Below are 11,320 nucleotides of genomic sequence, written 5' to 3' on the forward strand. Positions count from 1 at the left end.
AAATTTAACTTTTTATGAAAGTCAACGGCCATATGTGGCCGTTCCCAGGATTTTAAAAATAACAAAAGAAATGTACTAGTTACTGTAACACTTCACTGATTTCACGAAATATCCCTTACTGCGTTTGATTTTTATGATTTTCTAGTTTCTCCATCTTTATTTACTATAATTTTTTCTGGTTAACTGGGATGTCAATCGTGCAAAGTCGATGTCATGCACTTGCAAAATATTATTGAAATATTGACTAGACTACTTTCATTTTCTATAAACTAGCACAAAGAAGCATCCAATCAGGACAAATTAACCTGAAGCACACTTCATCAGAAGGTTCCAAAATTTAGCAGTAGTACTGTCAGTGAAAGTTAAAAAACTGTTCAAAGAACTAAACGGACAGCCATACAACTCATTCATAACAAAAGGGAACATACACATTAAAAAAAGACCATAGGCTCGTTCATCACAGAGTAACATACATTCCGAAGAAGATCCACCCAGCTAGAATAATTATGTTGGAGTAATTCTACCTAGGAGCATGGATGACAATTGCTAAACCTATATCTTAGCTGCAGATAACAAGCTAAAAACACAAAGACTACTCTGTTTCATCTGAAGATGGTTCTCCACCCATGTCAAAAATATCACGAGGTTTGAATTTCACCATGGTATTCCAATTCTCACTTCTCGGATTTTGGATATAGAAGACCTGGTCCACTTGGGAAGAAAATACAAAAGGTTCATCCTCTAACTTCTCCCCTGTATGTATTTTTCGGGAGAAGTTCACATGAGTGAATCCAAACTCATCTCTTATAATACCAGCTTTGTGATGAACATCATACCAATCACATTTAAAGAAGACCACCTTGTAATCTTTGTATGACAACTCGAAGATGTCAGATAACCGACCATAATAGGACACACCATTTTCAGCAAGGTTCACGACACCACTATTTTGTGTCACGTGTCCTGTCTCGCGACTGATAGTATGAAACCTGAAACCATTAATTATATAGCCACTATAGCGCACCCCGCATTTGCTTGGTTTTGCGGCTAATGCTCTTATCTTTTCTGTGATATCCAGTCCATCATCTAGTATAACCTGTATGTAAGAGTGGTTACATTGAGTTCACATGGAACTACAGTGAAGGAACATGCTAAAGGTGAATTATACCTTTTGTTCCAACCAGTCAGCAAAGTGTCTACTAATCAAATCCTCATTGTCATCATCCGTCAAATTTAAGTTACCCGGTTTCCTCTTCTCTTGGTCCAGAAATTCTCTGTAATAATAAGACAAATAACATCATGATTTTTTCCAACTTGTGAAAATTAAAAGAAATAGGAGACAACATTGAAGCACACCTACGAAGATCATCAAGCTCATCAGAGTGTCGCAAGACATATCTATGTGCTTGAACTAGAAGCTGATCGTCCAACTGGCCTATAGTGACAGCCTTTCCAATTGGCTCACCAACACTATCAAACATGTACATGCCCTTTGTATTATCCGAAGGATCAGGGTTCCTAGATGTTCTTGTGAAACGTGTGGTTCCTTCTAGAAATCTTGAACAAAAGGTCAAGCATTCTTCAACAGTATATCCTTCAGCAATAGAACCTTCAGGATAAGCTCTATTGCGCACAAGTGACTTTAGCCAAACAAATGATCTGAACATCATAAAACAACAATGTTATATGCATAATGGGAAACAATAAATCAAATCATATACTTAGATGCACTGTGGAAAATAACAAATCAATCAAAGTGGCATACCTCTCTAGAGGGTACATCCACCTGTAATGCACCGGGCCACCAAGTTTAGCTTCTTCAACTAAATGCACCATTAAATGTACCATGACAGTAAAAAACGATGGAAGAAAAACCTTTTCCATATTACAAAGTGTCTTCACAATACTCTCTTGCAGTTTGTCAAGCTCAGAGACATCTAACACTTTGGAGCATAGCTTCTTGAAGAAATTAGCCAGCTCAACAACTATTATCATGAAATCTTTACTGGGATAACAGTGTAAAAGTGCCACAGGAAGGATGTCTTGTAGAATAACATGGCAGTCGTGGCTTTTGAGGCCAGTCAATGTCAATTCTTTCATGTTCACACACCTCGAAAAGTTTGATGCACAACCATCAGGTGTCCTACACTTCTTAACCACTGTACAAAGAATCTCCTTCTTTTCTTTATACATATTAAAAGGTGCATGCGGCAATTCAGTTTTACCCTTATCACCTTCATGAGGTTGAAGGCTAGATCGAATTCCAATTTCTCCTAAGTCAAGTCGTGCATTAAGGCCATCCTTTGTTTTAGAATCAATATCCAGTAAGGTTCCAATTAAATTTTAGAAGACATTTTTCTCAATATGCATTACATCTAGATTGTGCCGTAACTTGTTGTGCTCCCAGTATTCCAAATCAAAGAATATCGACTTCTTTTTGAAACAATCCTCAGGCTTCTTTTCAGGTTTACGTGCGACGTTACCTGATTTCTTGTTAGGCGCTCTTTTACACTTCTGTTTTTCAGAACCTTCAATTCCTTTTTCACTGTCTTTGCCCTTCTTTTTCCCTTTCCCTTTCTTTGCCACAACAACCTTTTTTCCTAAGACAAACACTCTGCCCTGCAACATTCTCAAAGCTGAGCTACCACTCATTGATATAGGTGCAAGTTCCATCTCTTCGGTGTTATCAAACTCCTTCTTTCGTCTCCGAAATACATGATTCTGTGTTAGCCATCGGCGATGACCCATATAACAAAATTTCTTACTCTTCTTTAGCCAATATGATCTTGTAAAAGGACCACAAGACGGGCAAGCATATTTACCGCTCGTGCTCCACCCATAGAGGTAAGCTAATGCTGGAAAATCGTTCAAAGTCCATAATAGTGCAGCTCGAAGAGAAAATTTCTCCTGGGTACATGAATCAAAAGTGTCCACACCCTTCCAAAGATGTTGCAGCTCATCCACCAACGGCTGCAAATATACATCAATATCATTGCCAGGGGAACTTGGTCCAGGAATAATCATTGATAAAATTAGAGATGTTTGCTTCATGCAGATCCAAGGTGGTAGGTTGTATGGAATAAGCATCACTGGCCAAGTACTATGTTTTGCACTCATGAGTCGGAAAGGATTAAACCCATCAGACCCAACGCCTAGCCGCGCATTACGGGGATCCTCAGCGAATTTAGGATATCTGGCATCAAGATCTTTCCAAGCCTCTCCATCAGCTGGACATCGCAGCAATCCATCTTTTGTACGACCCTCATCATGCCAACGCATGTCAGTTGATGTCTTCTTGGTTGCAAATAACCTTTGGAGCCTTGGAATCAATGGGAAATATCGCAACACCTTGGCTGGTTTCTTCTTCTTCTTCTTCTTAGATTCAGTTGCCGAATCTTTCTTCTCATTTTCATTGGTAAGCCAACGAGAGGCACCACACACATGGCAAGACTCCTGGTTAGCTCTTTCACCTCTAAAAAGCATGCAGTCTCTTGGGCATGCATGAATTTTCTCATAGTCCAGCCCTAATCCGCGTATGATTTTTTTCACCTCATAATATTTCTTGGGTAGGTTTATCTGAGGAAATGCAACCGATAATACACCAAGTAGCTGTGTGAATGATTCCTGTGACCATCCATGCAAGACTTTCATGTGATATAAAGTGACAAGAAATGACAACCTCGAATATGTTGCACATCCAGGGTATAAATCTGTGTTTGCTTCCTCGAGGAAACTAGCGTATATGTCTTGTTCTCTCATTGCATCATCATCTGCAGATGTTGTATTGACATTCTCAGCCATACCAGGTTCCAAGTTCTCAAATTCAGACTGAACACCATCTAGTTCCCCATCAGATGCGCTTGATAGTGATTGGAAGCTGTCAGCCATGGGGAAAATGGCACTTAAGAGCCCAGAAATGTCATGCAATCTTCTATTACTGCCTTCTACATCAGAATTCACTGGAAAACCCGGAATATGAAAATCGTTGTTGTTATTTGACATGGGAGCAAATGCAAATGACGGTGAATCATACTCTTCTCCATGGCAAACCCATTTTGTATAACCCTGAAGAATACCATCACATCTTAGGTGGGTTTTCACTTCGTCGTAATTCTGCGTTGCCTTATTTCCACAATTTACACAGGGACAGAGAATTTTATCACCGAGTGGAACATCATGGAAGGCAAAAGATAGAAATTGCTCGACACCTTCTTTATAATCAGTAGTTGATCTTGGTTTACTCATCCAACCTCGATCCATTAGCCTTTGCTAGCTGTAGTAATGAAAACAAAATAGATCAGTTTATAATTTTCCATATGCTCTTTTACATTAAGCATAGGTTCATATGAATATTTTAAACTATGTGGGCAATCTTCTGGCAGCAGAGGCGTGTGGGTGAGCTCGTTGCCGAGGTCAGCAGCTGAGGGAGAGGGGCGTTGGCGGGGAGCGGCGTTGTGCCGGGGCCAACCGGCGTCAGGGTCTGATGTACATTGCACAAACATTTCAATTTCCAGAGTGAGCACCAAATGAATCACACAGTAATTAGTAAGCAGCAATCATTTATGAGCATACGCATCAAATGAATCAAGTTCAATTTAAATTTACAAGCAATCACAGAATAATCTTCAGATTTGTTTAGAAAATAGAAACGGAGGGAAAGAATAGATGCAGTACATTGTGGCTGTTGAGGAACGGAGGCCGGACTGCTGGATGGTGCTGCCGCCGCGCCGGGGAGGCGCGAGGACGGTGGCTGGAGCCTGGAGGGCGCTGCCGGCTGCCGGCTGCCGCCGCGCTTGGGAGGCCGGAGGCGGACTGGTGGCCTGGCGCCTGGCGGAGCCGCGGAGGAGAGGGCTGGGCGCCGGAGGCCGAGGCAGGGGAGTGAGATGGCCGGATGGAGGGGAGGGGAGGGACCGAGGGAGAGGCAGGAGAGGGCCAGCCGCCGCCGCCGGAGCCTTCAGCTAGCGCTAGGTTGGGGAAAAGGTTGGAATCGAGGAAGGGAAACGACGTGCTCAGGCGGTCGGCTACTCGCGCGCCTGACCAGACACCACGTCGCTCGTGTGTTTGGGCTCATGGGCCAACGGCCTAGTCACTCTTTATATTACCTTACAATACATGTAGTAGTATTTTTTTTGCACAAAAGTCTTTGGTAGTCCACGCCTAAAAAGAGAAATGGCCGGCAACGAGCTCACCCACACGCTGAAGGATTATAGTCGCATATAAAACGTCTCACAAATCGTCTCTAAGTTAATTAAAATTATATACTTATTTTTTAAATAGCCAATTATAAGCAGAAGCTTGTGACACCCTATAAACGTCTTAAGAAGCGTCTTTAGCTTGCTAGTGTTTATGGGCGTAGAGACGAAGACAAATAGCGTCTCAGAAAAAGCGACCATACAAGCCGTTTTTGTTGTAGTAATAATTCATGGACTCAACATTAGTCATAAAGAACTCACATACTTATTGCAAAAATCTATTAGTTATCGAAACGAAGTACTACGTGCATGCTCCTAGGGGGGTTGATTGGTAGGAAAAGACCATCGCTCGTCCCCGACCGGCGAGGGAGCTGGCGTGGCTAGATGTGGACGGGGGTGGGCGAGCCCCCGTGCATGCTTGCATTTAAAAAAAGACATGGACTCCGGAGACTTCCAGACGCTGCCATGCGGGCCCTTGGTAGGTGGATGCTTTGACTATGACCGCGTGGGGTAGTTGGGCGGCGGACACACGGCCCGAGGTGGACACCGAGCAGACGCGTGGTGCGTCCGTCTTGTGTCTGTGTGGACACAAATTGGGTGCAAATATGGCTTGGGAATGCGTCCAGACGGACAATAAGCGGTCGGATTTTGGGTTTGCGTCGGCACGTTGGGTCGTTGTTTTCGTCTGTTTCGACCTAAACAAACACGTGTGGACCATTTGCGTCGGCGCGTTGGGGTTGCCCTAACACGGGTGTTGTATTTGTTCGCAGGTCTGGGCCAGTCCACTGGAGCCGGTCATCGAACCATGTCCTGTAAATGCCCACTCAAAATCATTATAGAAAATAGCACAATTCATCTATAATAACATGCAAATATCCCTAATACAATAATAGTTCAATTGTAAATATTACGTCCAAGTTAGTAGGATGTTCAACAAGTTTTTTGTGTTCATTGATTCCAAATTCAACGATGCTAGAGTCATAAACCACACATGTCATCCCACACATAGTTCCCCTTGAGCTTCCTAACTATACGACATGATGATTATCAAGTTGCAACATTGAGTGAATCAATGAATTGACCAACATGTAGAACAACAAGAAGCAAACTTACGATGTCCATGGTTGACGTGCCTGATGGCCACATTGTCTCCACAAGTGCAATCGCACAAACTTCATGACGGAGTTGGAGATGATGTGCCACCAATGCGTTAGCGACTTCACATTGCATTCATGGATGACGTGCATGTTGTAGATCACGAAGTTCTTTTGCTCATGAGACGAAGCATTTGTGTTTTGCCAAAAGGTCGAGCCTTTGTTCATGCCTACAAAGTCTACAGATACGGCGAATCACGCATCGCACAACAACTCAACGTTTATCACTGAGTACCTTGCCATCATGTTACTCTAGGAAACAAGAAGTTCAACAACAAACTCAATGCCATTTGACCGAACACCTTTGGGACGTGGTGTCTGCCATGGACGGCGCCGACAAGGGCGCAAAGGGTACCTGACTGCGGAGGGATCCTGGGTGGACGGCGGCATAGTCCAAGGCCGGCAGGCGTGTGGGTGGGGGCTGCGGACGTCCGAGGATGGTTGGCTGGCGGGCGGAGAGGTACCTCGGCGGTGCCGGACGAGGGTCGGATGAAAGCAAGATGGGAGCAGGGGCGAAGTGGAAGAAAAGTGGACTAGAGGGATTTGAGTGGGTCGGGGTTGTAGGAGTCCTACGCGGCGGTAGTCTAGACTCCATGAAAGCCCCCTCTCCTAGTTTGTTTCCGGTTCGTAGAAAATGGACAGACGGCGCGTCGGCGGACCGATGCGAGACCTTGTTGAATGACAAAATGGATCCAGACAACTCAGTCCGGATGGTTGCAAGTGATTCAAGGGTCCACGTTAGAGATGCCCTAATCCCGCAAAAGCATGGAGGGGCAATTTGCTCATAAAGATCTCCTTGGTACACGCAAACAGAAAAAGTAAATGGAGGAGTACTTACTATGCGATGCACACATATAAAATCAATTACAATTCAGCTACACTAAACTGAACTCGTTTTGCCGGTGCAAAGTAATCACTAAACTCATGAAATGTTATTTTCGGTTTGACAAATTTTTCCGTCACTCAGGCGTGTTTTTTGTATACATTTTCCTGACATGACAAGGTTTGACTCGGCGTATGAGGCCACCTTAGCATACCAAGAATCCCGTCATGATCGTTGGTCTCTTGAGGGGGTTCTTCGAAATTTTGCGGCCGGCAAAAATTTCCCAAATGCACCCGAATCCCTCGCCTTTTTCTTTTCTTCCTCCTATGTTCTGTCCCCTCGCCGCTTCTCTCTTCTTCTAGCCAACAGCTCACCGAGGTAGCTCCTCCGCCACTTGCTAATTTATCCGTGCAACATTGTGTAAAAATGCCGACCACCGCTAGCTCCTCCATCGGTTTATAGGCAAGCTTTGGGCGTCGCTTGCTAGATAATAATTGAAATGTAGAAAGTGATCCTTGGATTTGATCTTCTGTCCTCGTCTGCATAGTCCTAGAGCATGCTGTACTATGCATCTTCATCTCCACATATGAGTTTCTGAGCTAACCTCCTTGCTCTGCCAAACTTTGACCTGGTTAGTTTCATGTTCCAATCCTTTTGCACAAGTCTTGAGAAATTCTTCAAACTGATGTTCTCGTCAGCTCTAATTCTCGCAATGTACTTCTCTACAATGAAACTATAACTGAAACCCTGACCTTCCACCTTTTTGCACATGCGTGCACATCAACAAGTCTCTGGACCATGGACACTTGCTTCTGTTGTAAAATGAAGCCCATACGTACCGGGGGCAGCCTTCCTCACACCTAGTTGCAAGTCTATTATGATCATTTGTTGGCATACTTATCGATAAATTATTTCCGCAACTATACTGCTTAATATCCTTTCTCAATAACTGTGCTGTTCTAAATACTTGTCCAACTTTGAATGTTGGGTTTAGCATGTGCTCTTGTCCAAATGTTTTGAAGTCCAGTCTTAGTTCCTCAGCATCTAAATCAGGCAACTACATGTCCACCTCCTCTGAATCCTCGATGGGCTCTGCAATTATCTTTCCCTTCGAATCTTTTGCACCTTGTGATCTGTCATATATGGCAGTCACTAACTACAAAGCTCTGGCACATAATCCTCATCATCAGATTTTGAATCATACTCTTATTGTTCATCAAATGGAAACCTCATTTTTCTCACGTTTGCCCTTTCTGCAACACTACTTGAGCTCTATAAGTCTGGCTTTAGTGGACTAATAACATGCGGCAGCTCAACCCTAGGAACACATCAGCACATAAACTAAAACTTGCCCTCCTCCCATGCTTTCCTCAAGGCTCTGATCAATGTCAACATACCTAGACAATACCTTGTTGCCAAGTACTACTACACATGACATGTTGTGTGTGTCATCAGAATATCTGATTTTTGCCAAGCCACTGCATCTTCATCTCAAATCTAATAAGACATCAGTAAGCCCTAGCTTTCCCTGACACACCAAAGCTCATATCCCACGAAATATGCTGAACAATGTCCATCCACCAGTTCCCTCTATCACATAAGACAACGCTTACCACCAAATTATTGAGTATAGTAATATATACATTTAAATTCTACCTATTACAGTTTTTGTTGCGCGTATCGGCATATGCATACGTGTCACATCCCGACTACAATAGGAATGATAAACTACCCATATCAACAAGGTGAGCCTTTTTCTCCGGGAACCCATCTGAAAGGAACCTTAAAGTCAAGCATGCTTGACTTCGAGCAATTTTAGGATGGGCGACCGACCTAGGAGTTGATCCCGGGTCTGCTCGAGTAAGGACAAAGTGAGCAGAAACGACTAATGTTGGTCTGTGGGGCCAATCTAGATTCTAGGTGGTAGCCAGGCGCAACGGTCAGGAAACGATGGGTTTGGCCGGGGTGTTACAATATGGATTATCGAACATCCTCGGTTAGTTAGCACCTTATTTTGGATCATTTGTTTTGTTTTATCCAGTGCATACGGACACTTATTACTTATTAACAAGTCCCGTTTCTTACAACTAGATAATTAACATATAAACAATATATTTGGAAAGTGTAAATTGTTGAGTGTTGAAATTGAAGGCAATCAATCCTATTAGGCAACCGTCCAAGCCAGATTTGGAGAGCGATTTTGGAGGGACGTGATGTTCTCAAACAGGGACTGATTAGGCGCATTGGTAATGGAGCTTCAACTCACATCTGGAGAGATAATTGGATACCAAAGGGATATGATGTGATGATGCAACCCTTGGGTGTCGGTCTGATAACCCTCCTGTCCTTGTCTCAGAACTCATCGATCACACTTCGGCCAGATGGGACACAGAGAGAAACACCGAAGTGTGTTGACCAGTTGATGTGCCAGCCATCCTCAGTATATCTCTGTGCACGCGGGATGGCAACGATAGCTGGGCCTGGAACTTTGAAAAAAGTGGCCGTTGTTGGTTTGATCTGACCGCTTAAACAGGCCAGTTAGATCTATTAGTCTAACAAAACAATTGAAGGGATAATGATAAGTGAAGGGGTCCACATACCAACGTACGTGAGCCTCGATCAGAACTAACGCGCCTTGATCGGGGCGCCCAAAAACCAACTCAGGTTTTGGGTCCCCTGTCGCCAGCGCCATATTAAAAGGATACGGGAGAGAGCTGGCCACCTGCGAGATCACAATTTACGTAAGGTTTACTCTCCTCCTGATATTCTCACCCCATCCGATCAGGGGGAGTGCTGCAGCGACGGGAAGACCTAAGCCAGCCGCCGCCGCTGTCCCTGGGCAGTGCCGGTGGCGCCCTGAAGGAATCAGGACGTTGAGGAGAACCTCTACTTCGACTACATCACCCCTGCATCAAGCCTGCACCAAGCAGGCGATCATGTTCACTGCCGTGACATGTAATGATCCCCTAATCCCTTCTCTGTTCATGCTTTTAAGGTGATCTGGATGCAATCAGTTCCTGCTAATGGCATCCCAGAGATGCATAATTTATCCAACAATGGTATCAGTCGCCAATTTTGATTGCAATAGGTCCCTATATTATTGATCTGTAGATCAACATCAAGTTTTAGATCAAGTCAGGTTTAGGGTTTTTATGATCAAGATTGAAAGTTTTAGCCCTATGATCATGCTACTGTTTGACGTTCATGCCAATTGCCGTCTGCAAATAATTATGTGATACCCTAATTTTGCTTCGGATCATTACTATTAATGTCAGTTACTTTTAATTAACCCATGTTAAAGATTAATGCTCATGGTTATGTCACAGTTAATTAGAATCAATCATATTTAAGTACTGATTCCGGTTTTTTGATAAGCAAATTAGAAGGCAGAGGGATCAACAGTAGCAAACCCCCCATGTTGAAGAACCCTAGTTTTTATCCCCAATTCGAAAGAACACTCATTCTGCAATTAGGGCTGTTTTTAATCCAATATAAGCACTGATGAACACGAATTGGAGAAGAATGAGGCATAGGCTCACCTAATGCGCCGCGTAGCCGCCTTTCCCTTCGGGGCCCGCACTGCATCCACCGTGGTGCGAGGGCGGAGACGCCGCGACGCCGTCGCCTCTCACCGGAGCGACGCGCGGAATGTTTACTAGCCGCCACGTGTAACGCCCAGATAATTAGGCTACAGTAAAACTCTCCTGATGATGCCATGTCATCTCTGTTACTGTTGCTAATCAACTGTTAGTTCAAAACATTTCAAATTCAAAAAAATGAATTAATGACAAACACCCAATGGTTTTCAAAAGTCAAAACAAAAATGTTCGGTGGGTGCCAAATATTGCACTGGTAATTATTGTGGAGAAAACATTTTTTTAGAAAGTGCCTAAGTATTTTAAAGTGAAATAAAACAGAAAAGAAAAATAAAGAAAAGAAAAGAAAAAGATCCCCCTCCCTCACTGGACCAGGCGGCCCTTGCTCGCAGGCCAGACCGGCCCACCTGGCCCAGCTGGCCTACCGCCGGCCCAGCCCCTCCCCGGGTCGCCTTCCCCCCCTTGTTCCCCCGACCGGGGTCGCAACAGGGGCATGTCCCCGCCCGACCACCTCGCCGGCGCCGACGGCGGGAGGGGATAAGGCCGCCCCGACGC

General features: G+C 44.2%; 1 protein-coding gene across 6 annotated transcripts; it reads right to left on the bottom strand.

Annotated features, from left to right (window-relative positions):
- Nucleotides 1-406: 406 nt before the first annotated feature.
- LOC123143296 (uncharacterized) lies at nt 407-5,052 on the bottom strand. Of its 6 annotated transcripts, none has more exons than XR_006470781.1 (5): nt 4,675-5,052; nt 1,766-4,480; nt 1,357-1,659; nt 1,169-1,274; nt 407-1,086 (listed from the first exon to the last, which is right to left on the bottom strand). XR_006470781.1 is itself a non-coding variant. In XM_044562158.1 (5 exons), exons 2-5 carry the CDS (start codon nt 2,191-2,193, stop codon nt 593-595), a joined length of 1,341 nt encoding a protein of 446 aa, XP_044418093.1. In that variant the 5' UTR covers nt 2,194-4,480; nt 4,675-5,038; the 3' UTR covers nt 407-592. The 6 variants fall into 6 exon arrangements, 4 of the variants coding, with proteins under 4 accessions (XP_044418093.1, XP_044418094.1, XP_044418092.1 ...); XR_006470780.1 differs by having other exon boundaries at nt 407-1,096; XM_044562158.1 differs by having other exon boundaries at nt 407-1,096; nt 4,675-5,038.
- Nucleotides 5,053-11,320: the final 6,268 nt, after the last annotated feature.

Source organism: Triticum aestivum, chromosome 6D (genome assembly GCF_018294505.1).
Source record: "Triticum aestivum cultivar Chinese Spring chromosome 6D, IWGSC CS RefSeq v2.1, whole genome shotgun sequence".
NCBI classification, from domain to species: domain Eukaryota; kingdom Viridiplantae; phylum Streptophyta; class Magnoliopsida; order Poales; family Poaceae; genus Triticum; species Triticum aestivum.

Excerpts from the sequence above, each read along its gene's own strand:
- LOC123143296 (XM_044562157.1), bottom strand. The coding sequence starts at position 4,260 with ATGGATCGAGGTTGGATGAGTAAACCAAGATCAACTACTGATTATAAA. Across the intron at positions 868-2,528 it reads CAGTGAAAAAGGAATTGAAG|ATTACAAGGTGGTCTTCTTT; the intron begins GTTCTGAAAAAC and ends TGTCATACAAAG.